Genomic DNA, 18599 nt, shown 5'->3' on the forward strand with positions numbered 1-18599 from the left:
GCTAGATTGCTCAGTGGATTGAAAGCCTGGAAGTCCTAGAATCAATATTCAAATACTTCCTAGTTCTGTGACCCTGGACAAGTCACTTTAACCCCCATGGCCCTCACTGTTATTCTGCCTTGGAACCAATACACAGTGCTGATTTTAAAATGGAATATAAGGGTTTTTAATGTATTACTGAATTAATCCCTACTTTATCTCTTTGTGTAGGGTCAATGAGATAATGGATATAAAAATGCTTTGTAGCCAATCACATTTTACAATAACTCAATACTGAGGCAAAATATATCAAAATGACCAATTATGAATAAAGATTTGTAAAAAAACACATGTTTTTCTTCTATCCTTACCTGCCAGATCAATATTTAAAATCAGAGAAGGGAGGAAATGAGGATACCACATGAGCATGATAAATTTAATAACTTCAAAATCTATACTTCAAAAGCCAACTAGGAAATAAGCTAGTTATTTAATTAACTTTGGATTTTAGGATACCATTAGTACAATACATAAATGTGGAGGCAGTATGGTAATATAATAGTATAACAGTTGAAGAGCCAGCCTTGAAATCAAGATGACTTCTGACTTTGTGACCCTAAGCAAGTTGCTTATTATAGTGCCAAAGACAACTAATATAAGCAACAGAGAAAGTGGTGATCTTCACTGAGTCATTTTCTTGTGGGAATCTCCCTAAACAGATGAAATCATAAGTCCAGACCTCCCCACTTTATGTGTATGCATATACTTAATGCACACAGATAATTTTATTATAAATAGGAATTTATATGAACTGGTAATGAAGCTATTCTTCTGACACAGGCCAGTTTCACTAAGTTGAGACAACCTACTTTGTTAATAAATGTGCAGCTAACTTATTGATTTTCTCAAAGGAAAAGAGCTATCACTTCTAAAGCAATCTAACTATAAGCTTTCTTTGCTCTACTAGCTAGCACAAAGTAAAATCCACAATAAACCCAAAAAACCTTCATTTTATTAAGTTTCTGCTAAACAACTTGAAAAAAATTCAAGTTCAACATAGAAAACTTTTGTTATCCAGTATGGCTAGGAATGAGTGTTCTAGTTAATAGTTTCAACACATACAATACATAAAGTGCCAACTAGAATTAGAATATAGAGACAAATCATGATGAACACGATTTTCTGACTCTGAAGGCACTTCAGGATCCTTCAGCATAACTCAGACATTATTAGCATCCATCTGTAACTAACTATAGTGCTGCATTACTAATGGGATACCAGGGAAAAGTGCTCTTTCCTGTTAGTTATCCCAATGAATTACCAACAAGAAGTAAATTTTAGCAAAAGTAGGTAGTAGCAAGGAAAGTAAAAAAACTTGGCTGACAGGTTCCCAAGTAACTGTTACGTTCAAAATACATTCAAAAACTGTGTTCCTATTATACATCATAGTCACTATACTTCTTCAAAAAGAAGAGCTAAAAACAAGAATTGACAAGAAGAAAATAACTTTGGGGATACAATAACAACTCTAGAAGACTACACTAAAGCAAAACACACAAGTTTTTAGTTTGCCAGATATTTTTAATGACAATTATAAAAGACCAAAAACATCTTTTTCCCCCCAGACTGCCTTTTTAAACAAATGATTTGCTTTTAGTTACAAATACTGTATGACAATGCTTTTTTTTTTTTTCAAAACTAATACAAGAACAATTTTTGAACAAAATGGCTGATTTTTTTCTAAATTCTTTGGGAATGGGGAAGTGAAAGGGGAGAGAGAAAAGTCTGATCTTTTATAACATTTTTAAATCAGAATTTTCCCCTAACCCCCTAAACAAAACTGATCTGAGGATATTAATTTTTTTTTAATCTACATCTGCTTTAGGAGATTCTCTTGGCCAATTCTTCCAATATAATTAATTGCTCTCTTCTGTTCAGATCTTCACAATAGCTGAATTAAAAACAATATTTCTAACAAACTGATTACTGTGGGGGAAAAGAAAAATTCAAACATACATATGTATATACTTTACCATAAACAATTATGCATATCAAAAAGATAAGACACCTGTAATTAACTTTTAAAAGGTACAAAAAAGTGAGAAAACCTGAATTACAGAAAAGAAAGTCAAATTTAATGAAAAACTAGAAGTTAATAAAAATTAGCAAATACACAAAAAATATACACAAACAGCAGCAATACTATGTAGTGACTTACAAAGGGGGAAAAAAGCAGCAGTCAGAGACTGCTCAACATGGCTTGTCAGTCAAATAAAAAAACACAAAAAACAGTATTCTCTTCAACAGTACAATCAATCTACAAATACAAGTTTAGAATTATTTTACAACATTTCTTGTAGGATCAACTTTCTTAATACAAAAGATGCCCATTTTGGGTGTATATATATTTTCAGTGGTTTACTGTTGACTTATTTTTAAATATATTAGTGTTATTACATGCAACTGCTTCCTGCATTTAACAGCCTTTCCTTTATTTAGTTTACCTTCATATGTCTAGTTTCCACCTACCAAAAGAGTTTATATTTGGCAGTCAAAGATGGTTACCCTATCTTCTGTGAAATTAAATGATGCAAAGATTTTAAACACTGGCCTGAAAACATTTGATTGCCATTTCAACACATGGAAATAGTTACATTGATGCCTAAATTGCCATTTTCTGCAAAAAGCTGTGCAATGCTGGTGTCAAAAACTAGACAGTCACTATTCATAATAGCTGTTGCAATTCCCTCATGAATAGATCGAGGAGTCGCTTCCCAAGTCAATCGCCGTCTATGACCATTTAGCTCAAGTCGATAAGCAAAATTTTCTGCTTGTTTGCGTGTTCCTATCAGCTGTACAATTGCGAAGAACTGCTGGTGACCATCATATTTTTCCTGTTTCTCTAAGACTAACATGAAGTGAAAGCCAAAACAAGACTGCATCATAACCCAGTCAACAGCACCAGGAAGATTAATGTCTGTAGCAAGAAAAACTATATCTTCTCCCTGTAGTGTTGTAATAGACTTATGCTGATGCATCAAATGTGGCATTACAGCATCCAAAGAGCCTTGCCATTTACACGAAGCACCAGGACACGGACACGAATAAGGCCTAAACTCACACAGCTCTTCATGGTCTGCTTTTTCTGTGTGTGGCAAAGTTATCTCACATCCAGAAGAGGCATATTTACAAGGAAATAGTACTGAATTGGCCACTTTCTCCATAGCCAAGTTGCGAATGGACCCCAATGGGCCTCGGCAAGTTGGACAACATGTGAGCTTTGGACGACAGTTGCTACAAACAAGATGGCCGCTCTGACATTGAAGAATAGGGGGTAACACATAGTCAAAGCAGACGGGACACTCAAATAGACTAGCCAAGTCATTGTTCGATGCTGTTGTGCCAGTCAATGCAGGCACCCTCTGAGATGGTGTACACTTGGAAGTACCAGTAGGGAGGGCTGTAGCAGTCTGGCGGCTCATTTCTGCAACAGAATGAAGAAAAAAGTCACCATACAGAAGAATTAACAACCATGGTCTCCCCAATCCAGCCCCCCAAAATCAGCAAGTTCTCTGCACATACTAGAAATTCTATGCTTTCACACAAAATCTTTTGAAAAGTATGGGGATAACATAGGAGTTGAAGGGGAAAGAATGGAGCCAATTCTAAAAAGCAAAAAAAAAATTGTTTCTCATTTAAAAAAAATCATTGTACACAGAAATTTTGATAAACTAAATACACTCCAAATATCCTGAAAGAATTCAAAGTTTTAGAATAAGTCAGTCAATTAAAGTTGCTATGTCCAAAACCAAGGACTACCCCTTTATAGTGTTTGATTTCTTTAACATATTTTGCTCATGTCATTTGTTTTTAAATCAGTTGTTTATGGAAATGCCAGCCCTCCCCAAGAACTGAAGCCTCTTTTGTAACAAAGAAAAGCAATTGAACAAAAATAAGACATAATGACTAAATCTGAAGTTTTGCAACATTCTACTCCACCCTATTCCACTGAGGAAGTACTTGTTCTTAAATTTCTCCTAGATTTAGAAATGTAACCGTACAAGTTGATCTGTATTGAAGTTTTATGGTATGTATATTTAATAGGAAGCTGAGTAAAAGTTCCACTAAATGCAGCATGCTATAAAAATCACCTGAGGACACAAGAAATAGCCCAACAACAAGTTTTAAGTTCAAGTCACAAAATAACTTGAAAAACCAATAGCTATTTGGTCTGTATCCCTAAGAGAGCAAAGGAAAAGGAAAAGAACTGAATGTATTAAAAAAATATTTATAGTATCTCTTTTGGTAGTGGCAGAGAATTAAAAATTAAGGGGAATCCCATCAATTGAGGAACAAGTTGTATTGATTGTGAAGGAATACAACTATGACTATCAGAGATTTCACAAGTAGGATGGTTTCAGAAACACATTGAAAGATATATAGGAACTGATGCAGAGAACAGACCCAGGAGAATACTGTAAACAATATACATTGGTCAACTGTGAACAATGAGCTATTCTGATCAATATAATACCCCAAGACAATTCTGAATGAAAAATGCTATACACTCCCAGACAAAGAACTGATGGGAGTCTAAATGCAGATTGAAGCATAATTTTTTTCACTTTATATTCTTTTTTTTGCAACATAAAGTTATATGAAAACCTGTTTTGCATGATTGCACATGTATAAATTATCTCATATTTTATGCCTTCACAATGGAGTGGGGGGGATTTAGAACCCCCCAAAATTTAAATGTTAAAATAATTTTTTTCATGATGTAACTTAAAAAACAAATGTTTAAATACATATTTCAACAATCCACTATCCCTTTTTAAAAAAAACAATGTGGTATATTAGCCTGGGGAGTTTGTTTTTTTCTCAACCTTGCTATCATTAACTGTATAAACTTCTGATTCTCAATTTTCTTATCTTATAAAAATGTAGCATTTTAATTAGGTCACCAAGGACTTTAAGAGCTCAAAAAATCTAAGACTCTAAAGAAAGATTTTTGGAGAAACAAAAACTACTATACACTCCCTTGGGGAAATCCACTATAGCTTTTGGTGGCCAGAAGCTCCACTATGTCCCTGCCTCCCCACAAACTGACTCAGCCACATGAGCTACATGAGTTACAACTGGAAAGAAGCCAAAAAGTGATTACTAAATGTTCCTAAATGTCATATTTAACTACCTTTGTTTGATGTAGGGAAAAGATCTTCTTCAAAGATTTCTCTTAAAGTTATATATCATATACATACACCAAGGATGGTAAACTATTTTTGAAATAGTGCCTTGAATATTATAGGTGTCTAATGTTGAACTGAAGTTCAATAACCAACAGAAAAGATAGTTTTAAAAACTGGTTTAGGTTCTAAATTTTTTTTTTTAATTTCTAGGAAAAAACTTTTAAGTTTTAATTCATCTCATCTTTAATTTAAGAGCAAAGAACATAACATAAAACTATATCTAAATAGAGGCTTTAAGAAATACACCTTCATTTCATGTCATGGCCAATTAAGTGGATGACAGGAAAGGGGACAAGTAATTGGGGGGGGGGGGTGGAAAAAGGAGAACAAAAGGACATATACATCTTGGGTGAATATTTGTCAAAACATTCATTACATCCTAAGCAAGGTTCACTTAGATTGTGGTCTTTCGAACATTAACCACCTATTATCACTGACACTGAAAGACTTCTGCCACTGTGTTTTTTACATACACACACACACATGCATGTGCATACACACCCCCCAAAAGGAGGTTGGTGGTGGTGATGGAGAGGGGAGCTAAGAGGCCATGATCTATATAACAAAAGACAAGCCTTTTTCTATGAGCCAAAAAATCCACTCCCACTGCAGGATAGAATACCAGTTATGTCCTCTTAGTATAAAACACAAATCTTCTGATATTAAATGACAGTCTTCTAGCCAACTGTGCACAAATAATTTTCCAAAATTTAAACTGGGGGGGTGGGGGTGGCGGGGGGACACCTTATAAGTAAAAATAGAGCTCTGTAATAATGAAGTTTATTATTACATGAATTCAGTTACAAATTTTGGCTCAAAATCATGTAAAACTACACATGCTAAAAAGCCTATTATAATAGCAGTTTAGTTTTGCCACAGATAAAGACAAGTGTTTCTACTAGAACTGTCATTTTCAGCTGTGTTGACATCCTTTTATGACTATGTGCCCAGTAATCTTGTGTCATGTGTCACACAATGTGGTTAACATTATACACTAACTTAGTCTATAAAATTATTTGCATATCATCAATGTGGATCCTTAAGATAAAATGGGAAGTGTTCTGGTGAACGGTGAAAAAATGAAAAGTGGTTTTTATGCAATGTTAAGTATCATCTACCCTGTAAACAACTAAATAGAACTATTAAGCTTTGTTTCCATTCTCAAAAAGTGGTTAATTTACATTGAGTATAATGCTTCCTTAATCTCTGAAGTTCCACAAATTCCATGTAGGACAGCAGGTATTTAAAAAGTTCATTTTTTCCACATAAAAATTCAATTATATATTTATTACAAGATTAAGGTCAGAACGTACAATTTTAGCAGTCTTCCTATCAAACTTATTTTCCACAGATTTCTATTTAATTAGATAATTCTAATTCTATGGCAAAGTGAAAATACATTTCTTGGAAGTATGCATCTATCTGGAGGATAAAGTTAGCATATATACAAAACATCGGTACTCGGTATATTTTATCCTCAGCCACAAAAAGGGGTAAATGGAACCAGATGTGCCTCAAAATAAATGCCAGTAGACCACTAATATATTGGCACTTTAATAGAAATGTTAAATTCCATTTGGTAACAAACTTCATTTTACCAAGGAGGTAAATGAAGCTGAGAACAGCAGCTTGTCATACAAGTCATACATATAGAGCTAGTTTATGTGGAAGTAGTACTTGAGTAAGGGGAATGGTTAGCCTGATTCCCATTCTAGCACCTTTTCCATTACACCATACAGGTAATGAAGAATTGCATTTCTAAACGTTTTAAAATGCTAGAATTAAAATATTAATTTTAAAAGTCCATTGAGTTTTAAACAGCTCAATAACCTTTTTAAGGCAGGGGAGGAGGGAAGAAAGGCCAGAACAAACACATCTTTAAAAAAAAAATCCTCGAAATTGAATACCTTTTCTCTTTCTTGTCCTAGACGCTGGTAAACATGTAAGCAAAACTCCCTTCCACGAATAAAAAAAATGAAGAGTAGGTTTCTCCGTCATGGGAAGTCAAATAGTTCATCCCTTCTCCCCGAAGAAAGGCAAACAACCCATAACAGAGGCACCTCCTGAACACCTCCAGTAACCAGACATCGAAGTCAATCCCCGGAAAGGATCAAGTTCTCAAAAGATAAGGAGGGTGCTCCTCATTCTTCCTGAATCTCATCTCCCAAAAGGGGACACCTGCTGTACAAGTGGAGAAGTGAAGACTTTCCAGTCTCAAAAGGCTTAAATTGAGTTGGCGCTTACTGGAATTTGCAGGAGTCTCCTACACAATGCAGCAGACCTTCCAGTGCTGCCTCTCCAAGCACTGGGACATATTCAGCGTGGAAGTTTCTCTTCTCTTTCTTTCTCTTTTTCTTTTTGTCAGATAAAACACCGAGCTCTAAAGAGATTCTTGTGAGGAGCTCTACCCTACTATAAATAAAAACAAAAAATGAGAGCTCTCTACCAAAATGATCGTGGGTCTCTTGTTCTCAAGCAAGTGCCTTAAAGAAGGGCAAGGGCGACTGCCCGATTCCCCAGCTTGGCCAGAGCTCCTCCCACCCAAGCTTCACAGCCAATTGGTAAACAGAAAGGAAGAAGGGCGTATGCTAGACACATTTCTGCCCACTGCCTAGGTCGGCAGCATCACGTGAAGAATGGGCGGTGCCAGGCAGGACGCTGTCCCTAGGCTCTGCTCCCACCCAGTTAAATTAACAGCAAGTATAAGTCCACAAGCCAGAGACGCTGGCCAGTCCGGACTGAAAACTAGCTAGACCAGGTATGGGTGGCAGTGAGAATCTGGCCCGCCCAAAGAACAAGTCTATAACAATAGCAGCAACTCACAAAAGCAGTGTTCAGGTTCAGTTAGGGAAAGGGGAAGGAGGAGGACATAAGGGCAAAACAGGATGGCCTTTCGCATCTTTAGATTTTAGTAGCTATCCTACCCATTCTGGATTTAACTACACTTACTTGACACAGTGCTGCCCTGAGCTAATAATCATTATCCTGAATCAAAAGCATAAGCTTTACTAAGAATCATCTCCTGGAGTAAAAGAGACTCCAAGTGGAAAATAGCTTAAAAGAAAAATCTTGCTCCTGTATTCTATTCCAGAAATGTTAAACTGCTGGTTCAATTTCATGTTCTCTTATTTTCCGATATATATTTTTTTAAAGTCTAGGTCAGTAAATTAGGAGAATGAACCAAGACAAGAATTCTAAATATTATCATATTTGCTGAGTAAAACTTGAGACAGGTGAAGATGATTAGGGGTAGATAAGACAGTTAAGCTAGAATAAGGATCTCTCTCTCTCCAAGAAATAAACATGAGTAATCTTGATCTGAATACACAAAGTTAAAAATGTGCTACACTGCTCTAAATTAGAATTCACACCAGATTCAAATCCTAATTCTGCTCCACACTTTCCAGCAGTAAATACAGGCACTGGATCTGGAAATCAGGAAGCCAAGAGTTCGAGTCCAGCCTCTGGCACTTGCTATGTAACCCCTGACAAGTCACTTCCCTTCATCTGAGTTTCATTATCTGTAAAATGGACATAATTATATCACCTACCATCTCTCAGGATGGTTGTTAGGATAAAATGAATAAAATGATAAAATATTTGTAACCAATGGCCAAGTCATCTTTCCTTTCTGGGTCTCAGTTTACTCGTCTGTAAAATATGGAGCCTGAACTGGCTGATCTTTATTTAGGCTCTACAACAGCTCTGAATTTTATGAGGTTTTTTTGGTTGGTACTGTTTTATTTGATAGTAGGGGAGAGAGAAGGAATTGACCTAGCAGAGACCCCTACAGACCTAAACTGATATGCCTCAAAGGATACTGAATCACATAACCTCATTCTTGAGAAACTTTCTGCACTTAGTAGATAAGTCAATCTGCACTGGTGTAAAGAATTTCCATACTTGTAAATGAAATCGCTGGTTCATGATATAGGAACAAAATGTTTTCAATAAGTTTATTGTGAAAATAAAAAGCACCACATGACTAACTTTATACATATACAGTAAAAAAGAATAATGAACAAGAACAGCATCATCATTTCTCGATTACCTACTTTTAAAATTACATATAATCAAATTTCAACCATATCTTGGAATTGTCTAAGAATTCTCCACCTCACTCCACCCATGTGTTCAATGAGGCAAATTAATGTAAGCATCAACCTAATTAACTAGAAAGCTAAATGCCCAATAAGATACATTATCTCCCATTCCAATATTTTCACAATCTGAAATTTCAAATTATTGTAGAATTTTCTAATACAAGTATTTTGGATACTACCTAGTCTAACAATTCAATTCTCTCATTTTATAGATATCTCAGGAACAGAGAGGAAACAATTTGTTTCAAGTGGCAGAGCCATGATTGGATACCAGGATGCCTGAAAATTCAAAATGAGTTAAAATTATTTAAAATGAGTGTCATAAAATCTAAAAAGCTTAAAAATGCCTACCTACCCTTTCACAAAATTAGTTAATAGTTGTGCTAACTTATAAAGTGATCAAAAATGGCTACCAAACCAAAATGTTTGAATTTATTTTTTAAATGTTTTCTGATAAAATAACTTTATTGTATTAGTTTCTTACTCTTCAAAACACAATTCAACTATTTTTTACTCAAAGCTGAAATTATCATTCCAAAAAAGCTATTTCCTTCTTAAAAAGCTACCAAAATACTACATCAAAAAGTTAGCAAAAATCAGAAAGCATGGCAGTTTGTAAAGATTCATTTTAATGAATTTAATTTTAATGGTAAACAATAAAAAAGCAAATTAACAAATATATTAACTAGGCCTAAATGAATGCCAAATCATTTACCTAGTTTTTTATTAAAACTTACATTGTTTTATTACAATTTAAAGATGAAAAGATTTATCAATTACTATTCTATTACCTTGATTTTGCAATGTCAGGTCAGTCAAGTTTTGCTTTTTTAGCTTTCAATCTACAATTCAGATCAAAGTCAATTTAAAATAAATTTCAGAAGCAAAAGCAAATAGACACAAAATCATAATTACTTTAGAGGCCATTAGGATCAATTGACTCATTTTACAAATCAGGAAAACTGAGGCCCAAGGGACCCATCATCTGTTCATGGCCACACAATTTGTCATCTAAGATGGTATTTGAACTCAGTTCCTCGAGTCCTGGACTAGGGACTAGGGCTCTTTCCATAGTGCTTCCCAAAAGGACTTTTGACTAGCTATTCAACATATTGAATTTGAAAACTGCTTTGCAGCTTAAAACATAAGTAGTTTTATTATTTCTGTTCATAATAACTCATCTGTTAAAAAAACAAAAATGCTAAAAAATGGGGGAAATGGGGAAACCAATAGCTAGTAAATGTTTCGAATTAGTCACTATCTAGTATTTAATAATTTGAAATGTATTAACCTGAGTATTTTTTAATTATTCCATTTTTTCCATTAAAATCAAGACTATAAATGTTGTAGACAAAATAAGCAATACTACACAATTATAATAGCTGCAATCAAACATGTCAGCAGATGTAGTACTCATTTATAAGTTGGGTTAATAGAAAGAGAACCAGCTGGATAAAAACTGTCAAAGATGCAGTTATAAAATGGAGGTATTTAGATTAACTGCCAAAGCTTGATTTCCTAATCCTATTCCAATTCCTTAATAAAGCAAAGGGGATGCACTCCCGCTTTAAAAAGTCACTGAAGGCAATGAAACATTTTTTTAACAAACTTTAACACAGTAGTACAGTCAAGTAAGATAATATTGAAAGTAATATATAACTATATATATTTGGGGGGGTTTTTCCCACAAAAGCAAGCGGTATGAAATGGAAAATTAGTTTCAAATAGAATCCTTTTTGTATTTTGCGGCATGAAGATGCTTTTTTTGGTGTTTTAAATTCCAGAATTTTTAAAAGAGCAGAAAAAAAAGAATGCTACTACTATTAAGATAAATGCTGCAAACTAATGTTTAGTTGGTGATAGTGATCTTTAGACCTACTACTATATATATTGTAGTTCTGGACCCTCTCTAAAGAATGGGATTTTGGAATTGTCAAAGAAATGTGCTCCATCAATTGTGTGAGACCCCAGAGATCCTTCTAGAATTAAGGAAATAGGAAAATGTGCCAATTAGAATCTAACAGAATTACCAAGTAAAGGGTAAGGTTGCTGCATCAATTTAAAAGGAGAGATAACTCCCATTCTCAATACTATGAAATGTTGATTGAGGGGGAAATTTTTTTTTTTAATTGTTAGATTCTGGGAACTCCTATGAGGAATGGTTGAGGGCCTCCTAAGAAATCATGGGGGAGGCCTATACACAAGGCCCAGAAACAGGATCTAGTTTTTGTTTTGTTTTATAAAGGTCATATATATATATATATATATATATATATCTATATATATATATATATATATACACACACACACATATATATAGACACACATACATTTTTAATAGCCAATATGCCAGTCTATTCCTACACCTAATAAAAACAAAGGCAAAAAAAAATTGACTTTAAAAATACATCAAAATAACATTATTCCCCATCCCAAGGGGGGGGAAAAAAATCAAAAATTATATTCACCAAAACTAATCAAGGGCAACCTCTATTTACTTCCCTAAACTAATGATAGTCTAATTTTATTTGTCTGGTGCTAATTTTTATTAAAATTTTTGTCTTGGACCCTTACTTTGCCGGCTCTTTAATTTCATTCATATGGTACTTCCTCAGTATGAGCTGCAATCTGTTCACAACTTCTGATCTTTTCAAAATCTTGTTTGTCCATATCTTACCATAGTTTAAGGAGGAAAAGATATGTCCAACTTGCTAGGGATAACTTTCCTTAGTTCATCACATTATAGGTAAAGCATTTGGGCTGTCAATTATCCCACTTTCTTTTCTGGTGCCAATCTCTGATAGCTTTACAAACCAAAATTTGCACAAGAGATGTAATGGAACAGCCAACTCAGGCCCACCATGTACTTCATTGCCCTTCAGGTGACCCTCAACTTCAATTCCTCTGAAACTTGTATTCCATGACTCATAACCATTAATCATCACTGTAAGATTAAGAGCATTTAAAAAAAAACGAGCCTTACATATTTACCTCAAGAAGTCAAAGAGCCTTCCTAGAAAATAAAGCTTCATGTCGTCCAAAATATTCATAGCAATCTTTCTTGGGAGCAGAGAAAGTATCAAGAGATTACAATTATAAATGAAGCTACATGAATGGACTACTACAGGGTATTACTGTACGTAAAAATATGAAAAAATTTTAAAAAGTTGGTAGGATAAATGAACTGCTGTATAATAAGAAGAATATATTTTAAAACTACAACAATGTAAACTGAAATAGCAACAAAATCAGAAAGAAACCAAGTATTAATAAATAAGATGAGATGATAAACATCTTTTCCTCCTTTGTATTGATAGAGAACTTATGGAACATTACATATATTGTCAGTCAGACTCAGTTGATGTGGATTAGTTTTGTTGAACTGTGTCTTTTTTTTTTGTTGTTATAGAGGATGGCTGAGTAGGATAAAAAAAAAATCCTTAAGCTTCTCCCCCTCCAATCTATCCTTCTCACAGAGCTGCTAAATTGATTTTCCTAAAGCACAAATCTGTTTTCTCATCTCCCAATTCAATCAACTCCAGGGGCTATCCTATTTATTCTAGGAGCAAATATAAACACCCCAGTTTGTCATTTAAAGCCCTTCACACTATAACCCTAAACACCTACCTTTCCAGACTCACTGCACCATTAATCCACTCAACAAATACTAAAGGGTCCAAGCAGCAAGCTGGCTCTCTTGTTGTTCTCCATACACTTTATTCTATCTCCTGACACTTCGGCTCTAGGTATCCCTCATGCCTGACATGTATTCCCTTAATGACCTTTTCCTCTGAATTCCTTGTTTCCTTCAAGGTTCAGTTCATGATGCCATATCCTCCTAGGTACCTTTATCCTTCCCCCCAAATGACTTTGTATATATTACATAGATAGATAGAGAGAGAGGGGGGTGCATAATTTTTCCCAAAAGAAAATAAAACTCCCTGAGGACAGGAACGGTTTCATTTTTTTTCCTTTATATCCCCACAGAGCCTAGCACATGTGATGCTTAGCACCAATAAAATGCTCATTAATTAAATGACAAATTTTTTAAAAATAAGAAATCCACAACCATTTTTAAATTATAAAATTAGATGAAAAGATACATTTTTATTTCAGAGAAACATTTAGTTTCATTAAAAGCATTATTAAATTTCCCAAAGGTAATTGGACTAGTTCTCATTTTCCAACTCAGTTCTGGGATCACTTTATTGCCATTCCCAAAGTTCAATATGTATATACTAATGGACCAGGTCTATGAGTTGTTCATCCAACTGCATGTCATTCATCACCTACTGTCCAGGATTTCTTCATCCCATGAATATAATAAAGCCAAGTCCTTATTTAGGAAGTTCTGCAATGACCTAAGATATGATGAAATCAGCACAATATAATATGCAAACAGAAATGTCTTTAAATTCTCTTTACCTACAAGGATTCCCTCCTCCATTTGTATTCTGCACAATATTCTCCGTGAAAATGACAAACACTTTAAGTAAATGTACATTTCCCTGTTTTATGTCTCACTTGATGTTAATAATATTAAAGAACAAATTTATCTGTAACATCTCTGTAAAACTCATATGCACAGAAAACATTTTTGAAGGAAAGCTTTTAAGGTTGTGTTCTACCCTACCAATTGCTCTGCCAATCAGTGAGACCTTGTATTCAGTTAACCTTTCAGTTTAGTAAGAGAAACTATGATTGTGTGACCATAAAGATATGATCTGCTTACAAAATATCCTTTCACAAAGTCTAACTTCCTTTCTCAAAATTTCATCAGGGAAGTATGGATTCAGCTCATAAAAAATTTTTGGAAAGGAAAATGTTAGTAGTTAATATTCTGTCATTTTGAGGAGTAAAAAAGTCCAGTTTCTTTTCTCCTATGTGTTTTCTTTAATATTTTTTCTACTCCCTCTTATAGCAGTGACAGTGATATTTATAATACATTGTGACTCAAGTTGCTCATTGGTGATGAAGAGCCAAAAAAAAAAAAAAGAGATATGTAATTATAATAATCCATCTTGGGCCAAGAGAAAGAGTTAATGGATTTAAAAACAAAAAACTTATCTACAATAAAAGAACTTTATTTTAATTTTTTTTTTACCATTCTTTCCCAGTATTCATATGTTCTCCATTGTCATCATTAAATACCCTCAGGATGATTATGCTTACTTAGATCAACAATTTTTCCTTAAAATTACATTATTACTCTCTTACCATCCTCTTCTATAAGATTTAACCAACAAATTCATATTTTAAACAGGTGTGGCCACATAGAGAGTTAACAAAAGCATTTGCTGACTGAAATGATTTCTAGACTCTTTTGGATTGCTTAATTAGGTTAGAACACCTTCCTCCTGAAATGCTAAGACTGTGTTGACACTAGTTTTATTCATTTCTTATTTTGTATCAAAAGCCTGTTAAGGTAAGTCAGGTTAAAGAAGGCTCTATTATACATATTCTATATATATATATATATATTCCCACTTGTATTATCTCTTAAAATGAGATTATATACCTCTAAGACCCACCCACCTCAAGAATTATTGTGAAGTTAAAATGAATGTATATAAAAATACTCTGCAAACCTCAAAGCCAAATAAATGATGCCATTATTCTAGTTATCCAACCAATTCTCTCTTCTAACTTCTAGTCCTTAACCTTCAACTGCCTACTTGCCATCTTGAAGACATCCTAACTCAACACATCCAAAACCACTTTATTATCCTTCCATCCCAACCCTTCCTTCTTCTGAACTTCCCTATTATATCACCATCTTTCCCAGTCACCCAGGCTCACAACATGTGTCATCCTCTACTCCTATCACTTTTCCCCAACATCCATTCTGCTGCCTCATTCTGTTGATTTTACCTTCATAACATTTCTGACATGTCTGCTCTTCCATCATACAACTACCACTCTGGTATTACCTCATGCCTGTATTTTTTCAATAGCATTCTTGAGTTCTGTTTCAAGCCTCTCCCTAGTTTCCAAAGTGATCTTCCTTTTTCAATCAACTCTAGTGGCTCCCTACTATCTTTTAAGATCACATATAAAAATCCTGTTTGCCTTTTAAAGTCCTTCATAATCTATCCTCCTTCCTACCTTTCTGAGGTCTTTTACTATTCCCACCCCCCTCCTTATATTCTATGCACAACTTAGCTTTTCCTCATACACCACACACACTCCATCACTGTACCTTTTTGCTGGTTGAAATGCTCTCTCTTCAATTCCATCTCCTGGCTTCCTACCTTCAGCTCAAATCTTACCTTCTGCAAGAGGCCTTTCCCTATCTCCCTTAATGCTGGTGCCTTCTTTCTCTGAGATTTTCATCAATTAACTCTATATATTACGTATGTTCATAGTAGTTTTGCCTGTTTTCTCCACCATTATAATCTGAGTTCTTTAAAGGGTAAGAAATGCCTTTCTTTATATCCTGCAAAAAAATGCGTAAATACTGTGCCTTGCCAATACAGAAGTGCTTAGTTAATGCTTACTGACTTGATGCGATCTAATCTGATATTGATTTTGTTATTTAACAAGTTGGTGGTCTGAATGTATTTTTAAAAAAAAAGGTCAAATCAGAAATCACTCTCAAAACAGTAGTTGCCTTTCAGTTCAAAGATAATCAAGTTCACTGTTCTCGGGATACCTATTAGCCATATACGTATGAGGTACTTGATATGGTCTGAATGTCCTGAGTACTCTTACTAATATGATCTAAGTTTTCCAGCATATATTTCCATCTTCCTTATATCCCAAAGTTATCAAGTATTGAAGTACACACTGTTAGAGGAACGGGGAGAGATTGAGAGTTCAAAAAAGTTCTCTACTTCCTCATATTAGCACACAAGTTAAAAATGATACTTATGGTGGTAGTCTTACAAATTCTAATGAGCACTACAATAACAGATGATCACATGTTCCTATAAATAACAATTTTTCTTGCCTTTGGATGCATAATACAAGAAACTCTACCAGTTCCATTTGCCTTTCTAAAAAGGTGCTGCGGAACATTTTCCAACTCAATTCAATTTTCTTTTCACTTCTAGGTACATTTACAATGAAGATGCCAAGGCTGAGAATATTCAGTTCCTCAAGAAATGCACTAACTTGGTCACTAAAGAAAGATTTCATGTTTAGAGTACCAGCAACATCAATGGGTAAGGACAATCCAAAAAATGTATTATTCTCAATACCAATAGCCTCTTTCTCAACATTCTTCTACAACTAAAAAAAATTGAAAGAGGCCTTATTGAAGTGAGGCCCATTCCCCCCTTTTTTTTCTATCCTAGATAGAGAAAAGTTATGTCTTTACAGATTTTCTCCATTTTTCATCTGTTCATTGCCCTTGAAATTACATCTTCAAATGCTCCTAGGATGATTCTACTTTGTTGGGTCTCTTATCAAGGTTTTTGTATGTTCCCCCCACCCCACTGCCAAGGCTTCTCATTATTAGATAAAGCAATCTCCTACCATCCTCTTCAGTGTTCTCAGTCTCGGTCGCCGTATGCATCTCTCTAAATTTGGCAAGACCATTTAAGTTTCTGCTGGCTGAAATGGTTTCTAGGATTGTCTCATCTCCTTGTGACAACTAATGCACAACAGTTAAACTTCCTTAAGAAATGGTGACAGTTGGTATAAATACCAGTTCTTTTATTCATTCTCATTTTTGCTGTCAACAGGTGTCAAAATATGCCATGTTGGAGTGGTCTCAATTGTACTCCATATATTAGTTTTATTCTCTCCTAATTTTGTATTGATTTTTAGCCTTGTTAGACAAATCAATGGTCTACATAAAGGATGGTGAATCAGAAATTGTTCTCATATTAAATAAATAGTAGTCTCTGCCTATTAGAATATAATCAATTTCATTTTTTAAGTTATTTCATGGCCATCATATGTTCAGTACTTATCTCATAGTATTGATAGGGGAGGGAGGGAATAAGTATTTATATAGCACCTACTATGTGCCAAGAACTGTACTGTGCACTTTTTTCTCTTTTATTTGGGTTTATTTTTTATGTTTTTTGGATTTTCTTTTGACAACTGATTATATACCCTGTAACTCAGACATGTATCCTGGGTTGATCCAGGTGTTGGTTAACATCCTCCTCAGGGGTGGGACTGTATAATTTTCATGAAATCCAAACTTAAAAAACATTTTTTTTGAGAAATTTCAGGAAAAGAAGCTCATTAAGTCCCCAAATCAAGAAAGTGAACTTTTTGAAGAAGGTGCCATAAAGAAGCCTGCAGAAACCACATACTGTATCAAAAGACCCAGAATTGAACTGAAGGGAGTTGAACACATTTATTCTAAATGTAAGCTCTTATGCCAAAGGGAATTGCCTTCCAATTGGCTTTTTGTCAATGCACTTGCCAGTCATTGGTTTTGCTTTCTCTCTTATTTCCCTCTATCCTAAATTATTGTAATTTCTTCTTGGATAGTGCAATATTGTATGCACCTCTAGCCAGGAGATCTTTAGAGGTAAAAACTGGTTATGTGAAATGATGCACTGGGGAGACTAGGTACATTAATCTCTTGAAACCCTTAATTGGGGAGATTTCAACATGCTCTGTCTCCCAATAGAATTGGGGGGGGGGGGGGGAAGATTGCGTAAAGGGAACTTCCTCAGAGGGTCATGAGTCCAACCCATCCTATTAGTGTGGCTGGAAGCTAGAGGGAGAACTTCAGGACATTTTAAGTGAGTCTCAGTGCACAATTTTCCAATCATAGTTTCTCAGCCCCAGACCCATAACCTTTAGTTTCATGTCATGTTCCTAGGGCTCTTAACCTGAGACCTCTATTTGGAGCATTCCAGCCATGCTGGTGGGATGGGTCGGATGAGAGAAAGTTCACAACCCTGGGAGGAAGGGGTTCCCTTTACACAATATTATCTCATCAGGTCCTCACAACAGCTCTGAAAAATAAATACTATTATTCATCCCATTTTATAGTTGAGGAAACTGAGGCCAATAAGATTGACCTCTTGTCTTTTCCAAGGTCACAAAACTAGTATGTGTCTGAGGTCACACTTGAACTAAGGTCTTCCTGACTGCAGGTCCAGGACTTTATTCACTTGCACTAGAGATGCCTTTCTTCATTGGACAGAAAGGTATCCATTAAAGAACAGGTCTATATTTAAAAACATGGACATATTGTGCTTCCAGATTATGTTTGAACCTTAGAGTTAGACCTCAATGAACAAGTAAGCAAGAAAAGTCTAAATTCAAATCCCGTCTCACAAACTTACTAGATGTGTAATCC

At 34.8% G+C, this 18599-nt stretch overlaps 1 protein-coding gene across 2 annotated transcripts in view; it reads right to left on the reverse strand.

The window, feature by feature from the left end:
- Positions 1-1539: 1539 nt before the first annotated feature.
- SIAH1 (siah E3 ubiquitin protein ligase 1) overlaps positions 1540-18599 on the reverse strand; it is a 50424-nt gene continuing 33364 nt past the window's right edge. The window contains exons 1-2 of one of the 2 annotated variants that reach the window (XM_001370286.5): positions 7136-7945; positions 1540-3463 (exon numbers count right to left, since the gene is read on the reverse strand). In XM_001370286.5, coding sequence (XP_001370323.1) covers positions 2613-3463; positions 7136-7226 — 942 coding nt within the window. In that variant the 5' untranslated portion in view covers positions 7227-7945 and the 3' untranslated portion in view covers positions 1540-2612. Of the gene's footprint in view, positions 3464-7135; positions 7946-18599 lie in introns of those variants that run through there. The other variant, XM_007474829.3, reaches the window with a different exon arrangement.

The sequence above is a fragment of the Monodelphis domestica genome, chromosome 1, assembly GCF_027887165.1.
Source record: "Monodelphis domestica isolate mMonDom1 chromosome 1, mMonDom1.pri, whole genome shotgun sequence".
Lineage (NCBI taxonomy): Eukaryota > Metazoa > Chordata > Mammalia > Didelphimorphia > Didelphidae > Monodelphis > Monodelphis domestica.